General features: G+C 44.7%; 1 protein-coding gene across 4 annotated transcripts in view; it reads left to right on the plus strand.

Moving 5' to 3' along the window:
* Window positions 1-1320: 1320 nt before the first annotated feature.
* The window catches only part of lnx1 (ligand of numb-protein X 1), a 32231-nt gene continuing 10456 nt past the window's right edge, over window positions 1321-23095 (plus strand). The window contains exons 1-3 of one of the 4 annotated variants that reach the window (XM_010731009.3): window positions 1321-1626; window positions 5541-6053; window positions 22350-22603. In XM_010731009.3, the coding sequence (XP_010729311.1) occupies window positions 5599-6053; window positions 22350-22603 (709 nt within the window). In that variant the 5' untranslated portion in view covers window positions 1321-1626; window positions 5541-5598. Of the gene's footprint in view, window positions 1627-5540; window positions 6054-11707; window positions 11899-22349; window positions 22604-23095 lie in introns of those variants that run through there. The other 3 variants (XM_010731010.3, XM_010731011.3, XM_010731012.3) reach the window with 3 other exon arrangements.

Consider the following 23095-nt stretch of genomic DNA (forward strand, 5'->3'; position numbering starts at 1 on the left):
AGGAAGTTGAAAATGTTTTTACTAATCTGATAGATGTTTGGGTTTTTTTTTTAATGGGAGTCTACAGCAATGCTTTGCAGAGCTCTGTGAGGCTGTACAGAGGCACGGTGGTGCCAGGAGCTAAATGCTAATGTCAGCATGCTCTCAATGACAATCCCAACATGCTGATGTCTTATTTACGTAGTATGTCTAATCACCATCTTAGTTTAGCGTGTGAGCGCGCCAGCACAAAGTACAGGTGAGATTAATGGGAACAAATTGACATTTTTGACCCGGTGATGGTGCAAGATTTCTTGGCAAACGTCCAGAAGTTGTTGGGATATTTCAGTCTGGTCAAAGTGGTTGACCTGACAGACTCACAATATATTGTATAATATTGTATCAAACACTTACACATGCATTTAGGAAGCAGTGAACCCACAACTCATGTATTACTTGAGTCAGAGTAACTCATACGCCACTCTGTGCAACATGACACAATTACTGATGATGACAAAAAGCAAGAAAGGTAGTGTACATAATAGTTAATCATGATATGTCTCCACATTTCAGGATAACTAATGATTCAGCTCCGCTTGCGTCAAGGAGTGACTCATGAAGAGCCGTCATTTTGTGTCTGCAGTCGTGTTTGTCTGGAGCACCTGTGGCTCGCAGTCTCCGGCTTTAAAGAGCAGCGTGAGGTAGGAAAAGCCGTGAGGAAAACCACATCTGAAAACGAGGATAACAACTGTTTTTGCACAAAGCCGGAGTCACACGCATGGCTTAACAAAAGCAGCTATTGTCCTAGAGATGACAAACCCACAACAAAAAAAAGAAGGCCCCATACAAGCATCAAGTATTATAAGTGTCTGTATTGTACACGGGCTTGAAATATTTGCAGTACATGGTAGCATTACCTAAGCCTGAGACATGCTGTCATTTACTCAGATTATGGGCTTCCTGTTTAAAGAGCACAGCGCAGCCCTTCTGTTTACGCAAATTGTCCGCAGAAAAATAAATCATGTGGGCACATAAAATGTTTTGTGGGTTATTCAATTTTATAGAAGAGGTCCTGTCAAAACTTGTAGCTCAAGCTGTTGGTGCCCTTTTCAATATTTTTATTTCATTACCAAAAAAAAAATAAATAAATGTTTTTTAGTGGAACTGGTGCAATTTTTGAAGAATGTCTCGACTGCTTTTCATAACCCTCCATTCGTCTGTTTCCCATGTCCACTCCACTTTATAGGAAATTCCAACTTCTCCAACTACTCCCAGAGCAGGTTTGGGCAGTACTCTTGTTTACCTTTTTTTTTCTTCTTTGGCTCCGCCCCCCTGCTCTACCACTTCCTGATCACCTTGGCCTGCTAGAGGTGAGCAGGTTCTGAGCTCACACAGGAACAGTATTCCTCACTTTGGGTTACAGAATTCCCTCAAGACCGGCAGTCGGATAAGATTTCTCCACTTGAGGACTGGCAGCCAATCGTCCGGCTCCGTGACTGGGACAAAGTCCTCTTTACTGAGTCATTTAACTCTCCTTTGCCCTCCCCTCCACCTCCTCTCTGAATGGTTTAATGTTACACCCTGTGCGAGGCTTTACCTGTTCAGGTGAACTGCATTGCTGAAAGTGAACGTCGCTCTTGGAGTCATGTAAGTACACTTTCCCCACACAGAGCTGTTTATTTTTTTAGAAGTGTGGTTGTGTGTTGTCATAAAAAGCTTTAATAGCTGTGTCACTAGTTTAGAAGACACTGTTCCCAGGCCTGTTACAGGTTTGTGTTACTCACATGAAATTAATTTGCACTGAATCCCAGCGTGAGCGTGTTTTCACCTTCACTTTGCATGCCCGTAGACGATACAGTGCCTATAATTATACTGTGAGCAGATTTACTGATACCTGTGTGTGTTACTGCCAATCTTACCGTCTCAGTTGGTGTTCAGTACAGTCTGTGCTGATCCAGCCTTTCTGATATTAGAGACACTTTGCAAAGCTTCACATCTGCCTGCAGCTGTTCTCCCAGACTGAGGTGTCAGATCTGGCTCAGATGCACTGTGGAGCTCAGGGGGCGACCGGCATACACAAACACACACACACACACACACACACACACACACACACACACACAAGAGCTTTATGTAGAGGTTGTTGAAAGGGCAGGAATTACATTGCTCTGTTGCTCCACATCTCATATGTTTCATTCGAAATAGATAGAGATGTGCCGGATTTGAGAGCTGCTAAAATATCATGTTATGTAATATTATCTGTGATTTCTAAATTTAAATGAAACAAAGATAATAATGTTTCCATATTTTTGTTTATGTCACATGTCCACCATTACCGTCATCAAGTAGGGAGATTCCTTCAGTAGATAGTAGCAGCGATATGACTAAATGACTCATGACTTGGGTGTGTATCGTGACAAGTCCTGCTTACAGTATCTGTACACTGCAAAGAAGTTTGAGTTATTTATTTGTTTCCAGTTATATACTGTAGAAATAAAGCTTGATGTTCCAGTTTTTCCATTGTTTTCCAAACTTGTGGTTATGGAGCAGATGTCTGCAGAAAGTACAAAAAAAAATAATGACTTAGTGGAATTTTCTGTGTGATTCGGGGGCATGTCTGAACACAGCAGACTGTGCGCCTGTAACTCCATGATGCCTCATGTTCATTTGTGCTCCCTGTTTATCGGGTTCCTCGGAGCTGCGGTGTCGATCTAGTATCAGCACGCTATTGGGATTTTTTTCATGATCTAATGAGCTGGCATGTTTATGAGCAATTTGTTGTTCATCACTCCCACTCTGTGCTGTAATTGTTTTGATGAGAGTGGGCTCCGTGATTGAGTTTCTGTTCGACATGAATCACGGAGCGGTTTGTGGTCTTGACAATGTGTGACCACCCCTGCTCCAACTACAAAAAGCATTGTAGCACTTAAAAATTAAACCTGCATTGTTCAACAAACTAAAGAATGACGTGTTGCATCCAGAGTGGTATATGCAAGCACTAGCTTTGTCTGATTTGGCTGACTGTGCCTGTGCCCCAGGGTGTGAATGTTTGATCGGTACAGATATGATCTGATTTGTCCAGAACTGCATACAAGAGGGTGGATATGTACGTAGCGACATGCTACTTTGGAGTGGAAAGCCAGAGTGCTGACGCGGACACAGTTACCTTGTCATTGGGTTGTTTTTCACACTCAATCGTTAAGGAAAAAGGCGCTGACTCTGCGAGGACTTGTATCATTATTAACTCGTCAAGTCATTTCAGATCACAGGAGAGTAACCCGAGAGTGAATCAACAGCTCTATTTGCATAAACTGTGCAATGTGTGAGGGAGGAGGTAGAAGCTATCTTAAACAAACAAACTCTCCCAGCTCTCAATCGTTGAAAACGGACAGCCTATTGAGCCGAAGCTTGACATGGCTTCAGTTCAAACGAAAACGCTTTTAACCTTGGAGTTGAATTCACAGTCTAAACATTGATTTTTCTTTCACTTTTGATCAAAAGGGAAGTAGAAAACGTGGGATGAATGCAGCGTGCTTGCTTGGAGGTGTAGTTATTATAGTAATGAAACGTGATTATGCAGTTATGGTTCAGCCTTTCAGCTCTTTGTTAATGTATGTACTCTCTAGAGCAAAGGCCAACATACCAACAGTTCAGGGATCAGAGAGAGAGAGAGCGACGATGCTCCTCAGGCACAGGTGTGCCCGGCTGTATAAGTGGGTGTGTAGAGGCATCTGTGTGTGTGTGTCTAAATGCGTGTCTCTGCATGTAGTTGCACATATCTGTGTGCAGGAAAAAGCGTTGTTACTGGGTTATCTTCATTCCAAACACGGATTAAGATGGCTAACGGGTTTCAGTCAAGGCTGTGAATATCAGAAGATGTCAATCATTTTTTGTTTCAGACTAAACGGGAGTCCATTCTGACCCATTCAGTATATTCTGATTGTCTGTCTGTAGTTCTTTTTTAAAGTTTCCCAAAAAGAGCAAAGAGGACAGACTTGAAGGAGATTATGTTATCCTGTTCAGATCAGGAGATGGAGGAAATATCAAACCACCTTCGAATTACTTTTCTTTTTTCTTCAGTTATTTCTCCTCATCCTTCTCCGCCTCTTCGTTTTTCCCCGTGCTGTAATGAAAGTGTTCTGCTCCATAGATCAGGCCAGGCCTCAGACACAGCAGGTGCCTCAGTGTGTGATGAATCAGCCATGTTACCGCAAGCTCTCAGTGGGAAAGTTCATCTTTGTTAAGACTGCTCAGCCTCTTCTTATTAGCTCCTAGACACACCAAAGACACTGAGCTTTTATGGCTGTCATAACTTGCCCCGCGCTATCTTCATACTGCTTATGTAAAGAGGAATTGAAGAGGCCTGTTTGTTTTGACAACTTGGTGGTTACCCTACAGATTTCTATGTACTTATACATCTTACTTGCCCACATTAGAATATTAAGTCGCACATCAAACTGTTTAGCACAAGAGCGTGGGAAAGTGTCCAACAAAAATAGATCTAGCACCATTTTGTAGACTCCAAACACAAGTTCTGTTCCTGTTGTTGTTGTTGTTGTTGGTATTTTTTTTTTTTTAACAAGATCTTGTGTCTCATTAAACAGCCAAGACCCAACAGTGGGTCCAGAAATAAAGCTAGTGGAGCGCCAACAAGATGGCTGTTGCCAAGGTGACGTGTGTCTGACTGAGCCCATCTGCTAGTGTCCATGTGCTCGAGGAGCCTGCCTGTTTTGGGTATGACGTGTACGCTGGCAAGCTCACAACGTGGAGCACAATGAAAACCGGTGTAGCGGTGATGTGCGTTTGTCATGCGGTTATCTGCTTCTATCTCTCTGTGCACTCACTGCTGAGATGAGCGGTATCGATGTCCCTGCAACTCAGAGATGAAATCTTAGTAGTTCGCTTTCACTTTTCTGCGCCAGCGAAGGAATAGAAACAAACTGAGAGAAGGACGGTTTGTTGGTGGGAGTGCCGCACACACACACACACACACCATCACACATGTGGTGCTGTTGTTCATGAGAAGGAGGCAATTCACTGCTCTGGGAACACACACACATACTTACTTTACTTGACATGATAACATGACTTTAGTATTTCCATTTGAAGCTACTTTTTATTTATAAATATTGCAGTTTTTAGTGTTTTATATATGTATATATATATTTATATTTCACACTCATTCACCCAATCTTTTTGGCTTATTCTCTCTTACAATAAACACTCTCTGTCTATTTGGGGCTGCTTGTGAAGTTACCAGTTGTTTGCTGCTCTACTAAAGAAATATTTTCCTCTTACATTTTTCATATTGTTTCATTTCAAGACCAAAGAGGTGAAAAAAATGATCCAATATTCCACAAATAAAATGTCAAATGTCCAAAAATTAGATCAGAACTTTGTTTGTGACAATTAATAATGTCATATATAATAATAAAGGAGATATTTTACTGCACAACCAGTGCTTTTGCGTTGATACTTTCTAGATTTTGCTTGCAATGGACGCTGTTGTGTTTGTACATTTACTTGACTAAAGGAACCTTGTACAACATTGTTTCCCACAGGCCTCTGCTGCTAATGACCTCAGCGGATTAAACAGCCATCCTGGGGCCTGCCCTTCAAATGAGCATGCAGGACGAGAGTGCACACCCTGAAGGTGCCACAGCGATGGCTGAAGCATCGGCTCCACCTCTTTCCCCCTCTGACTATGGGCTGTTGTCTCCACCTCCCGACCTGTGTGCGTCATGTGGCCACGTTCACCAGCTGGAGGAGAACCACGAGTACGATTACATGGACGAGGTGGACGACGACCTGGTCTGTCACATCTGTCTGCAGCCACTCATCAGGCCCCTGGATACGCCATGCGGACACACCTACTGCCGAGAGTGCCTCACCAGCTTCCTTCTGGAGAGCGACTTCTGCCCCGTGTGCCGCACGCCCCTCATGCTGCAGAGCTGCAGGAAGCCCAGCCTGCTGGTGCACAAGCTGCTGGACAAGCTGACTGTGGCTTGCCCCTTTACTGACCATTGCACTGAAACTGTGCCCCGTGGTGAACTGGAAGACCACATCAAGATCAGGTAGGACGGAAGAAGCACAGCCTAAAAGCAAGTTTGTATCTTGAAGCATTTGTGAGCCCATTACTCTGTTTTTTATATCAAAGACATAATCAGTGCTATCAGTAGCACTGTACTTTAAAAACTTCAATGACCTGCAGTAAACACACACTCTAAGTTTCCCACCCTCCTCTGCCCATCGTCCTTAACCCGCAGCTCCATTTTCAAAAAGGAGAGTTCTAAAGCTTTCATCTAAACAGGCCCAGCTCCTCTGGTTATGTCATTAAAAGAGAGTACTTTGGTTTCTCGCAGTCTGGATATGTTTTCATTGATGCTCATTAACACTTCCCTAACCCAAAGGCCTCTGGGATAATTAGTGTAACTTGCCATACATCACAGACAAGCAGCAGCGTGTTTCCCATTCATTTGCTCTTTCTCAAGTTGTATAAAACTCTATAAATCCTCAAAATGTCCTTTTTTCTGCCCTTTCTGTCTCATTTCCCGCATCCTACTATCCACCGCCTCCACATACAACCAATTTCCTCTGTTTCTTCTTCTCTTTTCACACCTCTCTTTCTACTCCATCCTCCTCCCTCTATCTTTTTCTCCACATTGCTCCATTGTTTCCCAGTCTTTTGCTCCGTCTGGTGTGAATGTCATAATGAGGTGTGGAGCGCTGAGGCCGACTCCCAGAAGGATTCAGCAGCTCTCCCATAGTTAGAAGGTGTTATCTGTGAAGGTGAGAGTCCACGTCCAGAGGGACGACTTTACACATGAAAACGTTTTATCCAAAGACCCATATCAACATTTCTGTTCTGTTCACTTTCCTGTGGGGCAGTGATTGGGGTTACAGTGGATTAAATGTCTTTTGCTGAACAGTTTTTGTTTAAGAAAGGTGGTTATTATAGTGTTTGTTGAGTTTCAACATGTGCAGAAAGGTGAGAAAACTTCAGGGAAACCCAACAAATGTTATTTGGCCACCATGAGCCAGATAATCCCTCATTTGGCAATTATGGTTGGTTGGTTGGTTGGTTTGGTTGGTTGGATGGTTGGTTGGTTGGGTTGTTGGTTGGATGGTTGGTTGGTTGGTTGGTTGGTTGGGTTGTTGGTTGGTTGGTTGGTTGGTTGGTTGGTTGGTTGGTTGGTTGGTTGGATGGTTGGTTGGTTGGTTGGGTTGTTGGTTCCATTGGTTTTCAACTGGCCTCAGATCTGGTGACTAGAGACTGTCCTCCCAACAAGAACCACAACATCAGTGACAAGAAATAACACGTGTTTATGTTCAAATGACAGAGTACTCCAGCGACCATAGTAATCATGATTCTCGTCTGTCTGGAGCAAAGGAGAATGTAGTGTGGCGTTACACAGAAACAAAGGCTGCGGTGTGAGGAGGTTGCATTCTTCCCTGACAATATCTTTATTTAGGTATCTTGTACCTTGTCTATGACGGCAGAATACACTGTCTCTGGCCATACCCCAGAATCTGGCAGAGGGTCAGGAGTCGTAATGACTGAGACAGCCACGCCATCTGGTCAGAGCTGATTTCATACTCATCTAATCATTCATGACCTTTATTGGCCTTTGGTTAGAGAAATTGTTCATTCTGCACACAACCAGTGCAATCAGGAGTAAAATCTTAATAATTTGATCCATGGTATGGCTTGTTAATGCTGTCAGGGCTTGCACAGAATTCAGGCAGAAAGTGCCTCCCCCACCCACTCAGGTATTTTCTTGTTTTTGTAGTTAGTTACGGTTACATGTAGCTACATGTGCATTTACTGCCAGCGATGCTTAAAACATGTTTTTATCTCCCACTCACACACTCACATATCTTTTGTATTAACCAAGTGAATTTAGTTTCATGTGTATATTTTGCTGATTGTGTCCCTCGGGCATGACTGTGTTTGTTTTTTTTCCCTTCCTCTTTGTTTGGGAAAATGCAGCCTACTTATTTTCAAGTACAAAATCCACAGAGGGATTCTTAACAGCTTGTGTGAATATTTGAGAAAGAAATGAGAATTCCTGTTTCTATAATTTTATTCTGTATATTTAGTGTGCCATTAATTTTTAGTATGTGACTGTGGAAGAGACATACAGAAAGAGACTGTGAGAGAGAGAAAGACATAAGGCCATCTTATAGCTAAAGCCAGCTATAAGCAGCATAAAAAAATATGATCATACCTCTTCTTTCTACTACCAAAGGGTGTCAGGACAACCTTGGGAAGTGGCCTCACATAGCAATAACAAACTAAATTAGCTAAAATGTTGGCCTGCAAAGTTGCAGAATAGGTTGCGCTGTTGGTGGCTGCGCCAACCATCAATGTAAACTAAATTTGTGGCTTAAAGAAGAGTTTGTCGAACATAAACTGAAATCAAAAAGGGATTTTACTTGTCAGCAATATTTCACTTTTAACAGCCTGCCAAAAAAAAAAGGACAAATCCAAAAGAACTCACTTGGTTCTTAACAAAACATATCAAACATCTGAAGTACCACAGACCTTTTCAGATTGTTCAGTACCGTCTGTGGCAGTAAGTAGCTAAATATGCAGACAATGCCACTTATCCTTCAACTCATGCTGACCTTACACCAAGTTTTAAACAATTTCACTGTTACAGACAAATTTCCAATTTAGTTATAAAATCCTAAAAGTTTAGTTCGAGTTGCAGCGCGTTCCCATCATCTCAATCATTTGGTGTGAGGTGGTCCTAAAACTTGGACTGAGATGTCTCAAGTTGGTCTTTTTCTCATCGTGACTTTCTGATTAAATCAAACGTGTTTCATATCATAAGAGGTTTTTAGTCTCGGCAGTGACGTTCAATCATGCAAACAGTGTCGACAACCAATAGATCTTGAGCATCATCGGGATGCAGGCTATACTGGCTACGCAGTATTAAACATGGAGGGCACTTTGGGGATGCAAAGAACAAGAAGTCTAGGTTTTCTTGGACTCTGCCAGCTACTCCTCTTTTTAGGAGTAGTTGGCAGAGTTTTTGGAGAAGGGGAAAAACTGGACAGAAATCACTACAGCTCTCGAAAAGACAGCTGTAGGCAAAAGCTGCTTTTCTAAATATGAATCTTGTAAATAGTGACCTTGCAAGTCTTCGACTCACTGTCTAACGATGTGAGAGGGTGTCAGACTTTTAAAAGTTTTTAGCCAACGTCCGTCTCTCTGTAGTAGAAGGCTGAGCCGCATTATCTCAGAGGCTCATGATGAAACAGACGAAAGGTGGATTTCATGTCACTGTTTTCCCTCGGGAGTGAGTTTCTGAAGTGGCTCCTCTTATGTCTTCTGCGTTTGTTGCCGTTGTACCGTCAGAACTTATTTCCCATTGATGATTCAAGGTGCTACAGGTTGTTACTGCGTCAGAACAGACACTTGTAGCGTACCACTAACTCTCACAGATGCTGCGTAACCATTATATATATTATTTTTTGCCATCTGGTCATTTCCAAAGCATAAGTAGCTTCCTCTTCTTTACTCAATATCACATGAACGTACAGATGGTCCCTTGATTTATACTGATAAAGCCTAGGTTGTCTTTGTGAGGCCAAAATATACTGTAAGTTTGAAAATACCCACTTCGACTTCACATCAGTAAGAGAAATTGGCTGCGGCGAGTGGGCAATGAAAAGGAATAATGGGGGGGAGTGTATGTGTATGTGCATGTGCATGTTATGATGGCGTTTTTTGCGAGAGCGAGTTAATGTGCTAGTGTATGAAACGACTCCTGTGGGGCAGACTGGTTTCTGTTCACAAACTGCATCCTGTCACAATCCAATTACATTTCCATTTCCTGCGTGCCCTGTGGTCTTGTTGCTGTGCGTACCGTTCAAATACCGCAGGATAACTTGTGCCTCAGTATGCACGCATGCATGCATTAACACACACACACACACACACACACACACAGACCCAAACAGACGCACACACACGAACAAATTCAGCCTGTAACCACACTACCTCCATCCATGAAATATTCATTCAGACAGGGTATTTACACCAGTTAAGTGTCTTTCTCGAGGGTAGCCGACAGCTCAGCATTATGAAAATCGGTCAAGAGTGGGGGGAAAAGAGGTAGGAAGATGGAAAACAAGGAAAAATTGGAGGGAAGGGAATGGAAAAGATGAAGATAAATGTCAGTATAAAGCAGAATAATGATGAATAAAACTGCCATGACTGTACTTAAATAACACTGTAATTAAATCGCCAAATAAATAACACTGAAAAAGAGTTTCCATCCATTTCTCATCGTCCGCCGTCTCTCCCTTTTGCTTTTTGTTTACAAGAGAAAGGAGACGGCGTGAGAGAAAAGGAGAGATGAAAGAAACAGAAAGGGCCGATAGAGGAAAGAAATACTCAAGCTGCCTTTGAATGTATCTCACTTCCAGCAACACGTAACACAGTCCATCAACACGCACCTCTCCCACAGCTCTGAGTGCCTCCCAAGATCCCTGCACATCCTATCAGAGCAGATAGTGATGACAGACAGGGTTAACCTTTGTTGTTGTGTATTTCCTGCCTGTATCCTCCACTCTCTCGTTGTATATTCTCAAATGCATGAATGAGATGTGCACCTGGGCAGCAGTTATCTTCCTTATTTTTCCACTCCCGTCTTTCTCTTTCACGTCACTCAGAATAACAAGCTCCCATCACTGCAGAGAATATTGATTTGCCGGTGTGTTTTGGTCATGCTCTGCCTTTTTCTTTTCTTTTTTTTTTTTCCCTCTCCACACATGTAGGCAGATTCTTTTGAGCGATCAGACCAATCTGCTGCACAGGGAGCAGTCCACCGTTTGGAGAGGAGGGGTGAAGGTTCGGAGGCAACACACTGACTCCTTCATCTCTATCCTCCCCTTCATGGACCAACATATGTGCAGGCGGGAAGGTGGGGGGAGGTGAATGCAGAGGTTGTGCGTGCGTGTGGATGTGTGAATGTTTGCGTGCGTGTGTGTGTGTGTGTACGTGTGTGTGAAGAGGGAAGGAGCCAATCAGAGCAGCACCAGGTACCTCACCCCCCCCTCCATCCTGTCTTTGTTTGGTCTGCTCCATCTCCCCCCCTCAGTGGTTTCTGCTGCAGTATAAGTCACAGCCTGCGCTGTTCTCTCTGACATACACTCGCGCGCACACGCACACACACACCGAGGGGAGACGGACATGCACACACACGCATACGAGAGCAAATCCTCTTACAACTCGCCAGTGCCCAGAGCAGATTAATGGGCTGCACATCTCAAATTGTCTTCCAAATGTGCCACCTTTGCATGGGTCTCCTTCCTCTTCTTCTTGCACTTTCTCCTCTTCCTCCTGAACCGGACTTCTCCACTGCACCTGCTTCTGCTGCTGCTGCTGCTGCTGCTTCTTCTTCCTCCTCCTCCTCCTCCGCTCCGTCTTCAACCTCTGGCAACTGGCCCGTTTGCCTCTGCAGCTGAGATGACCAGGCAGTCAGCCTGAGGCGAGGAGGAAAGAAACTGCCAAGCTCACACAGACAACAGACAACAGAGGTAGAAAGAGAGAGGGGTGAAAGGAAAGAGGGCTGATAAGGTAGGAAGTGGAGGATTCATCCTGATCTGAGAGAGAGAGCGCCTCTGGAGAAGGAAGGCAGGCGAGGAAGGGGGGTGGGGGGGTCAGCACGGCCAGGTTCGGAGAATTGGAGGTGGTGGTGGAGGAGGAGGAGGAGGAGGCGGAGGGGGAAGAGGGGGGACTAGAAGAGGAGAGAGCTTCAGTGCAGAGAGGAGAGAAGGAAGGGGGAAAGAGAGGAGAAAGAGCCGAGCGTTGACCATGAAGGCTCTGTTGCTGCTGGTCCTGCCCTGGCTCAGCCCGGCCAACTACACAGACAATTTGGGCAACCTGCACATCCTCTATTCTGAGCTGTGAGTACTCATGACACTCAGCCTCACCTCCCTCCCCGCCTCCGCCTCCCCCTCTTCTGCATCCTTTCACCAGCATCACCCCATCTCTCCCCTCTCCATCCATCCCAACGGTCCATGGCGAGCCGTTCATGTGTTGTTGTGCACTTTTGTCAGTTTGCGCGTTTGTGCAAGAGCGTCCGTGCGCAACTTCTGATGTTTACCTCTCTGAGAGTTCACTGCTGCTTCTCCTGTGTGGAAATCATAAGAGTTGTTTTTGCATTACTCTGGTCACTGGTTGCAGTAGAGCCAGCAGTACCTGCGGCTTTGTGCTGTCCAGGACAGTTTAGATGCTACGGCACTGCAGCATGGTGTATCTCTCTCTCTCTCTCTCTCTCTCTTCACTGACATGTGTGATTGTGTCTCTGACCACCTTATTGATTTGAGCAAAATGTCAGCATGCGCTGTGAGCATATGGATGGTTGTAACTACAGTGTGTTTGTGTTTGTGGATCAGACCTTCACCTCAGCATTAAAAATTCATAGCTGGCTACTCTCGTGTTGCATCTGTTTTTTATGTACAGAATATATTTACACGTAATCCTTACTGTGTTTAAAATAAACAGACCCAACAGGTCAGTGCATAAACACAACACATAACACTTGTCGGTGCAACCTTTCCTTTGAATTAATATTTCATCACCATAAACACACAGATGGCAGCACGCCGGCTACTGTTATTGAATTTCGACACCACTGAAACCTCTTATCATGTGTGTCAACATCAGGGCTGCGACGACAGATCGCTTTCATTATTGACTGATCTCTCAGCTATTTTTGGTAATTAATATTAATCGTTTAGTTTAAAAGGATGTCGAAAATCGTGAGGAATACCCATCATAATCTGACAGAGCTCACAGCAACATCTTTATATCGCCTGTCTTGTCTGACTGACAGTCCAAAACCCAAATACGATGATGAATTTTAGAAGCTTGGACTCTGGCTTTTTCTGCTTGGAAGTTGACTGAAATGAATAATTGAGTTGTCATCGTATAGTGACTGATCCTTCCAGCAGAAGTCGACAACACAGCAGGCAAAATATGACACTACGCTCTACGTCACGCTCTGCTCTGTGTTGGCCCCTCAGACTCTCTTTGTGTGGGAGTTAATGTTCACTATATTCGGCATCTCCGTGTGAAGCCGAGGGCTCTCTGATCCCAAAGCTGGACTCTACCGCTGACGGAAATGTCCAATTATGCTGCGCGAATACGTGGAACAATGAAGCTCCCCGCAAATCCCCTTATTTCATTGTATGCTCTCTCCACTGAGCGGGGCTTTAGCTCCTGCAGACGCCACGAGCCCATATTGGGAAGCAGTGGATGCCAAAGAGGAGAGGAGAGAGAGAAGGGAGAGTGTAGGCAAATGTGTTGGATTGAAATCCTTACATTTGATTATGTGCAGAAGAGAATAGGAGGAGGAGAAGGACGCGATAAGAATGGGAATGAAGAGGATGAGTGGATCAGGGAAGTGCAGTGGAGAGGAGAGGAGACGGGAGGGTGTAAGGTCACTCCCTGTGCCTGCCTTCCATCTGGCCATACATACGGCTGCCATGGTGATGGTATGTGGGTCACATGAGCGAGGGGTTGTTTGTAAATATAATAATCAGATTTTCGCTCTGAGGTATATACAGCCAGTCAGTCAGAGTGTGTGTGTGTGTGTGTGTGTGTGTGTGTGTGTGTGTGTGTGTGTGTGTTTCTGTGCTTGTGACAGGGAGGATTTTGCTGATTATGACATGACAGGGAGAGAAAGCAGGAGCAGACAAACGCGGACGTGGTGTTTTTCTGCCTGGCTAGAGAGCAGTGGCACACCATTTGTCTTTATCCATACTGTTGACAGGAGCAGCCTGCAGCTCCCCCCCCTCCACACACACACACACACACACACACACACACACACCCCACCTTTGTGACCACCGTCTCAGCCGGCCTCTGTTCTTTCCTCCACCCTGTCCATCCCCTCCGCCCTCCCCTCCATCGCTTCTGATTTCTTTCAATTTGCGCGATCACCGGAGTGAGTTTACATCGCGTGGGGGCAAAAACGGAGAGTGGCTGCAATCTGTCTTACTCGCACATAAACGTGCATACACAGGCTTGTATACAGATTATATTGGGGCTATACGCAGGGTGTAGATGGAGCTAACAATGCAGGGGGAGGGGGAGTAAATGTTTCATTGTGATGAAATGCTTAATATGGTTACTGCCGTTTGACTCAGTCAGCACCAGCCAATAAAAAAACAGCACTGACACACACTGGGGAGCACCTAGATTGTGATAAAAACAGCACTGACACACACTGGGGAGCACCTAGATTGTGATTTTTTACTTCCACACACACACACACACACACACACACACACACACACACACACCATTAGACCTTCCTCCCACCCCAGCCCACATGGCTTCCCCTGATAATCACAGTGCAGTGCCGTAGAGCATTAATGATTAATCTATGTTCATTTCTGGGCCTGCGCTGAGACGTCTTAAACACTATGATTAGCTTAGCTTCCGTCCTTTCAGCCCTCATCTAGGAGGTGTTTGATCACCGAGAGCTGCGCACACTTCCCAGTGTTCCGGACATCTTCGGCATGGACGCTTTCTAACAGGATTAGCCACCCGGGCCTGCCGTCTGACTCAGTTATTTGTTTATACAAGGTCCATCTCGAGTCAAAGGCAACGCTGTGTGCACTCTTTGGCTCCGTGGCTGCTTGGAGTGTGAGGAGAGCTTGGCTAATTAGACTTTTGTTTGGATTAAATATTAATCCCTGATCTGTAGTGAGGCAGCTCTCCCTGTCTCATTGTATCTAGTAGACCAGATATACAGCAAAAGGCCGGTGGGAGGTTGGTTGATCGATAAAAATCATACTAACAGCTCGTTTCCTACCCTCCTGAACAACTTGCACAGCACTCTGAAAAGGAGATAACATTAAATCAGCTTAATTATTTTTAGATTTACAATACGAAGCCATCGTGGGAGCTTTTATATGCATGGGTAGACAAAGCCTACAAGCTGCAATCAGATATGAAAGGAAACATGGGGCAAGGACACATGTAGAGGACACGCTGAAGTTGTTCACAAACAAACAAATGCATGAATCTTATATATCACGTAAAAGAAAGGTGCATGAAAGTACACACAGCAAACAGCACATTACATCTGACCATGTATAATTGAAGCGTGCGCAGTGCACGTGTAAATACACAGTCAGAAGAAAACAGAAAAAAAAACACATGAATTATGGATGTGTTCATTTATTCATGAAGAGAACGGTGAGTAGCAGGTCATCCTGTTTACTTTAGCAGAGACTTCCTGTCAGATGTGTGTCTTGGAGCAGAAATACAGCACAGCAGCAAGGTGAACAGGTATTAGTGTCAGCATGCAGAGAGGTGTGCTGTGTTTTTTTTTTCTATAAGAAAGCACCTAAATATATGATATTTGTTTCCGCAATGCAGTGCACTTTCATATCTGTGCTGAATCATTTACATCAAGTGTCCTACTTTCTTCAGCCACATCACTGAAGATGTAGTGACTGTGTTAACCTTTGCCTCTGGCTGGCTCAAAGTCTGGTCTTTCGGGTCTTTGAGGTGTGACGTGTTGCATGGAATATTTCCTACAGTCTCCTGTCTGTGACCGGTTAATCTGTAGGGCGGGGAGGGGGGTTACAGGAGAGTGCGAACTGACAGCAGAGAGAAGAGCAGTGTGGATGTAATCTCTCACGTGAACTGTACCCCCCCGCAGAGTGCCAGGGCTTTGGGTTGGGCCGATCAGTGCTGGCCGTGTTTCAGGAAGTTGTACCATGGCACGTGGAGGTAGAGAAAACAGGACACTGCCAAGGGCTGGTGTGGCATAGAGCGAGAAATATAGGCTAAAGGGTGCCAAGAGCGATGTGGGACAGCAGCCTAGTGGGGATTCTCTATGATCATGTACTGTAGTGTGGAGGGAATACAGTCGGAGTTAAATGCTCTTTGGAGAGAGAAATGTATACATGTGTGTATTTTAGCAGCACATATGTGAGGTGTATTAGTAAGCTGAGATCCGGCTCAGCCAGCGGATGGAGAACAAATCAGTTCTGACAAACAGAGTGACCTCTTGGTTGGAAACAGATACCGACACGATGAATGCTTCATAAATGTCCTTCCACCCTGATAATGAGGTCAGGGCACTACTGATGATCGCGCATATTGACTGGCTGAAAAATGTATGACTCAAGAGTTTTGGGACGCTACTAACAGGCTGACTCAACCGGCATGACACTGGCTGTCGGAGGCCTTTGCGACTGTAAAACACCCAGACGGAATAAGCATGCCGAACCTGCCGGGCTGCTCCTTCACAAGGGAAAGTTGAAACGCAAAGGCAGGATTTATTTGCTGTGTGGGCTGTTGTGCGCGTTCACTTTTTCGGATTTTTGTATGCATTCATCTTCACGGGCTGTGAGAAGTCACACCCAAGCTTTAAAAACCTCACCTCCTACTTACAGATTTAGCAGATCTGTCTTTGGAAACGAGCTTACCAAAAAGTCAGCAGTGACTGTTCCCCTCACCCCCTCCCCGCAGAGCAGATGGGATTACCCCTCACAGCAGGCGGATCCAATCAACACACCAGCGCATCCTCTGATTAACACTCCTCTAGTTCGTCATTAACTGGATTACTCTGTCTGTCTTTATGTCTCTCTCTCTCCTCTCTTTCTCTCTCTATATATCTCTCTATCACTCTGTCTATCCCCCACCGATCAAACTTTACTTTATGTGTTTGGCATTTGGCCTGAGTGTGTGATAAAGGACTAATTGATATATTAATCTAATCAAGGAAAAATGTTTAATTCAAGCCCGGGTCTGCATAAATTCAACTAGTCGCCACTTTGGCTACTTTGTGTGTGTGTGTGTGTGTGTGTGTGTGTGTGTGTGTGTGTGTTACAGGTGCATCCCCAAGTCACTGTATTTTGAATTTTTTTTATTTTTTCCTTCTCAGTCTGGTCTAAAGCGAATTACTCCTTGATGAGTCTTAGTCAACAGCTGTTATGGTCAGACAGTATTCTCTCAGGAGTGCTGTCCCTGAATCAGCTGCAGTGTGGATGTTGAGCAAAGCATAAATCCATAAAACATTTATGGATTTTAAAGATTGTTTTCTTGCACTGTTTGCTTTTATAAGAAAGCGGAAAAATGGAAATTTTTGGTGGTGATGGGGGCGGCATGCCTCCCTGGCTTTTGATTTTTTTTGGGGGGGTATGTTTTGTTTATTCTTTGTCTGCAGGCAGTTGATTAAAGAAAATGAATGTTCTCTTTAAGCTCGATTATGTTTCTGTGCTATAAACTGATACACCAGTGGTGCTAAGAAGTAGCTGAATATTGCGTGAACAGCCTATGTGTCTTCCCATATTCATTAGTGCTCCAAAAATAAACTCACACACACACACACACTGTCACTTTTAAGATTCTCTCACATTCTCTTTCCTGCAAGAAAACCTCTCACATATCACACATGCACAGTGATTGTTGTATTCCACACATTCTTCAGTGAGAGAAACCTGCAGGCTACCTCCAGGCTCACGGTGCAACTAGAGATTCTTTGCTTTCCTCTCGGGGGGTTTTTGCATGTCAGGTGTCGCTGGTGTATTTTCAAGAGTGTCAGAAAGTTGGCTGGCGGAGTCGGCGCCCGTCAGGAGAATCTGCCTCCCGCTGCTTTCAGATTAACAAGGGAGCAGGGGGAAGAGGAAGAGCTCAACTCGAGCAGAGTTAGTTAAAGTTGTGGGTCACACGCAGGTCAGCTGGCTGCACTCCCGCAGATGTAGAGTTTATGATTAAACAATGAGTAAGACTTCAAACCATTTGCATGATTACATGCCTGCAGCGTGTGAAAATGTGCACCGAGACTCATCCCGGTTTCTGCATCCGACTCTCTGACCTCAAATTGTCACCTCGGCGGAGGTAATTTAGGGCTGTATGTGGAGTGTGGCCCGACACTATTGTCCGTGTCAGTCGGGGAGCAGAGAGAGTATTTGGGTTAGGAAGGATAATCCACACACCCCTAAAGAGGATTGGAGAATCTCACAGGCTTTGATGAGTTGTGAGCCGGTGTTTATTTCGCATAACAAGAACGAGGGCTGTTTGTGTCACAGGCAGGGAGCTTCGGCACGACCACCGCGTCGCTGAAAGCATCGTTGGTAACTGTTCATGTGATGGGGAGAGTGGAGGAAGAAAAGGGGAAGTAGGAGGTGGAGGATAAGCGAGTGCTGAGAATGTTTTGGTGTCTTCACTCCTTATCTTGCCACAGATCCCGGGGTTTAAGAGATGATGTGATAACTGAGGCTGTGCTGACCGAGACACGGATACTGCAACGCTAATGAGCATCCTCTAAGCCCAGCGATCACTCCCCCTGAAAAATGATGCTCTATACGGAAAAGGGGTAGTGTCTCACGAGCACTCAAAGTTCCATCATTAGGCACAAAAAGGATGTTTGTTTACAAGAGAAAGAAAAGAAGGGAAAGCGCGCGGACATGGATGTCTTTGTAAGCATACCTCCCTCGATGCCTCACCGGTGTGCAGACTTAATTGGCTCGCTTACCTTGGCTCTGAAACTTCAAGACCACCCTGGTGAGAGATACAAGGGGTTTCTGTCATGTGTCCCTGCCTTTAACCTCAGACCGTACACACCGTGGCCTTTAACGTTCAAACTCTAAGCAGCTGAGATGTGGCTACGCTTTTAAGGCAACTCTTAAGCCCCGGAGGAAGGAGATTTTAATTAAGGGGAGACAAAGCCTTTAATAAACCAGTCGCACACTAAACAATGGCTGTGTGCTGCTGTCTCGGAGGCGCTGTGCTGATGGCCTCTACATTTCTGGGGCTCATCAGAGGCTACAGCTTGTATCTGTTGTTCCCTGCGACAGCTCTAAATATATTTCCCTTTGGTTTTTAATCCTCTGTGTCTGAGCTCTACAATCGCAGTGCATGTTCTAGAAATGAACCACTTAAGATCGTCCTCCCTCAGATTTTGTGTGCAGTGTGCATTCATTAATACTTGGACGGACGTTTCGCTAAAAAATTTTGGGTGGTCTGTAAGATTTATGTAACTGAATGAACCTGTATTCAACGGTATTTGCCCCATCTCCACTGACTGACTGTGGTTTTTCCATTTTCCACAACCCGTGTGCTGAAACAGGGGAATGTTGTCCAAGGCTTCAATTCCATAAAGTCAGCTTGAACCTGAACTCCTATACAAGCGGGCCAATCAAAGGTGTGTGTGTGTGAGTGTGTGTGCAAAAGAGGAAGCGAATGTTCAGTAAAGCACATGTAGTCAGTGCTGCAACAGTAAGACTTCGTTAGGCAGCGAATCTATATATAGAAGACGATATTGACACCAGCCGGGAGAAATTAAAGTTAACGAGGACGCTGTTTCACAGGAACGGTCGCAGCAGTTGTAAGTTGTGTAACAGCAGAGACAATTAAAGCCGGAATGTTTTTCTTAGTTTGTTTTCTTTCCTATCTGTAAGTTGTAGTGTGGTGAAACATTCACAGGGTTAAGAGGCTACAGCTGTACTCCAGCTACAGCGGTGGTTTGAGTTCAGTGCTGACGTCACTATGGCGACGCTAATGTTCAGGATGTGTAATTACCATGTTCTGCATCTTAGTTTTAGCCCATTGGCGTGCTAACATCGGTGCTAATTGCCACTAAACATAAAGTGGTCAGTCAGTAGGGGGTCGGCCAAATTCATTCATCATTCCTGATTCATCGTTTTGTTTGTGTGTTTCAACCCAAATGTAACTTTTTATTAAAATCCACATTAATATGAATCTAACATATTAAATAAATCAGCTTAATTGTACCATAATAATAATAAATTACACTGAATACCCATGAATCATCCAGTCATATGAGCTATGTAGCAATATAGTCACCCTAAGCTGCCGTTTAATATCAATATCAACACAGTTTTATACAATATATGTAGTAGGGAGTCCTCTATTCTTAGGAACTATGGGAAATATGTTTAGCATATTTTATGGCAATTCATCCAATAGTCAATACAGGCTAAGGCAGCTCAGTTAGAATCTTTTCCTGATTGATCATTGCTCTTTGTTTCTGAATCTACATGGTTTGTAATTTGCCTTTTAATACTTGGCCACCAAGCGGCACCCTCAGTGACTGTAAAGTGAAGCCAATGCAGAAGTGCCAAAAACTGCAGTTCCTCAAACGTCCACTTGAGGCTGGCTCCAAAACGAGTCAGTCTCCATAAGTCCCCATGTTCAAATGTCCAACTTCACAGCAGAAATAAACATGTTTACAGCCTGGTACAAAAAACAGTTTTGGTCTCTATAGATAATTTCCTCGTCCATGACAACTGTACTGAGGGTGAATTTTTGTAGAACTCATCTGTTAAAATTATATAAAGCTTAAAGTTCTGCAGAATAAGAGTGTGGCCTCTTTGATTAACAGGTGTGTGCTGTTACAGATGGCTTGTCTGAGCACCCAGGTGTCATTCAGCCTGCGTCAGATCCACCAACGATCCACGTCTTTGCCAAGTTTTAGATTAGCCAGCAGGACTGCCAAGATAGCAGAGCCGCCACACTCTTCAGAAACGGGTAACAACATGGACACACCGTCCATTCTTCATACTGTCCATGTTGGCTACACAGGGATTTGTTTTGGCAGCTACTGTTCTTATCTGCAAAACAGTTATGTGAGCACAGGTAGTGTTTTCCAGCTCCTTGCAGCTTTAATTCTTCTAATTGATAGAGAGTGACACGAGGAAGCCGTCTGCCCCCTCAGGACTGCAGCACTGCCCTCTCCTCTGCTGTTGATTGAAATATTGCTCTATTCAACCACTTCACTCAGTTAAGTGGTATGTTGCTGCACGGACATGCTTGATAGCGTTCAATTTACTAACCGAATGAACAAGAATAACTCACGACGGCACTGAGACCCACGCGCAGGTATACAGGCATACACACACATGTGCGCACGCATGCAGTGTATCACAGCGTTATGTCACACAGAGAAGTGGGATCAATAGGTACTTCAGCTTTGTGTAATGCTGTACCTAACTGTGAGTCTTGTGGCTACAAGTAAGATATAGAACCCACTTCAGGATGAAATGATTTTCCCTGTGAAATATGGACAGAGTGCATGACCCACTCTGACAGCTCGGTTATTGAGACAAAATGCTGCTTCTAGTGATGTGGCGCCCCGAGGGGTGCAATGTTCTCCCCGGGCTCAAATGGCTCACCAGCATGTAATCTTGTTTCTTTTGTGACTCTGCAATGATGGCCACCATTTTACCTTGCCCTCCTTTTTTTTTTGGCTTAATATCCTATGTGTGTGTGTGTGTAACCAGCACAGGAGAAAAGATGCCGCTCCTCTTCTTTTTCTGAGCTACCGTTGAAGTGGAGCCTGGGTTTGATCCAGCTCATTAAAATCCAGTTAATGTTTGTGCTGATGGCTCCGCAGAGACAGCCGGAGAGAGACAAGCCTGTGTTATTCCTGCCTCTGATGAAGCGTCAGCTCAAAGCCTTCATGGCTCACAGATGGAGGGAAATTCTCCAACAACACAACATCATACTCTGTAGGGATATATCTTTAATTCACACGCAAACATTTCCAATCTAATAATGTCATATGTAATAATGTCTGTTTATGGAGTGTGGCATAATATGAACGTGAGTGTGTATGTGCGTCTGAGAGAGTGTTGTTGTGTGGTTGTGTTGTTGTTGACAGGGAGGAGACATCTGGAACTTAGGAATTAGTTTTTTTCTGAGGAAAAACAACACAAGACACATTTCTGTTTTATATTCAAATGTTGTGTCACTTACCCACCATCTCTCCTCGCTAATGGATGTTTTCTTACATTTGTATTCAGTCATCTGTCAGGGATGCTCGAAAAGAGAAAACCACCCACCCTACATGTGATTACGCATACTGTCACAAAGACGAGAGAGCAAATATGACATTTCTGGTACAATCTCAGAGAGAGGTGTTGCATAAATTGTTATCGAGAACACCGGGAAATATATTCTGCACACAATACGTGTTGTTGTTGTGGCTTATTGTGCAGGCTGACTGGTACTGTATCCCAGAGAGGTGGCTGTTTGAGTGTGGAGGTCAGATAAGCAGTCTTTTTGTAAAGCAGTCCCAAAGCAGAAGATAGAGGTCAGCGGGCAGAAAGCCTCAGGCTGTGGGAGATGCTAAGATCTCACATTAGTCTAGTCACAGTCTTGGGAATGTGACCTTTCTGTGTGAGATGTTAACATGAATTTAACTTTTCACTCCACTGTGATAAGCGATGCTGTTTATTGCTTCATCTCATTACAGAACACTCCCTTGTCAGATCATCATTTCATCAGCATGTCCAGTATTGATTGCACCGTGCCGTACCGTGCTGTGTAATCCGAGTTCGAGACTGACCTTTTGACTCCCCGTGTGCAGGTGTAAAGGAGCCTCTCACTATGGGCTCTCAGCAGACAGGAAGCGACGCTCGCAGGAGGGCGAATGCACCGACAGCACGTCCGAACTCACCATCGCCACGCTGCCGAATGACGGCCCCACCTCCGCCGCCGTGGCCCTCCTGTCAGACGAGCCCGGTCTGGTTAACCCCGCCTTCGACCCCAGCATGGAGGACAACAGTCAGTCGGGCAGCACGACCAGCCTGGCTGCCCGCAGCAGCAGCAAGAAGAGTGAGTGTGAGTGGGCGAATGGAAGTTTGTGTTTGTGTGCGGTCATGTTCGGTCCTGCATGACGTTACCCCGAAGTTAGCTGACGAGGGAGAGGGAGCTCGAGGGAGTGTTTGCCAGGATGACAGACTGAAAATCAATAGAGAGTAGAGAGCTTTCTAGTCACAGTTACATAGTCTCCAAGTCAAAACCAGATGCCAGTGATCTACGTTCAAATACATTTACACCTGCAGACTTAAAACGTATGATCAAGGCACTCGCTCAACCTTCGAATACAGTCTTTGTTCTCCTTAATGGTCTCTGATAGAAATCCTATTAGCCAATTAGCTGCACTGCCTTGTTTTTTTCCCCAACCAATCCATAAAATCTCTCTTTGTGGAAAACAGCCGAAAAACAGAGAGAGAGAAAGTCACTGAGCGGGCAGGTACATTATGCATTCAAGGAGAAATGGAAGGAGAGCTAGGTTAAATATAGCTGATGCAAGTGTGTGTTAATGCCCAA

Source organism: Larimichthys crocea, chromosome XVII (assembly GCF_000972845.2).
Source record: "Larimichthys crocea isolate SSNF chromosome XVII, L_crocea_2.0, whole genome shotgun sequence".
Taxonomy (NCBI): domain Eukaryota; kingdom Metazoa; phylum Chordata; class Actinopteri; family Sciaenidae; genus Larimichthys; species Larimichthys crocea.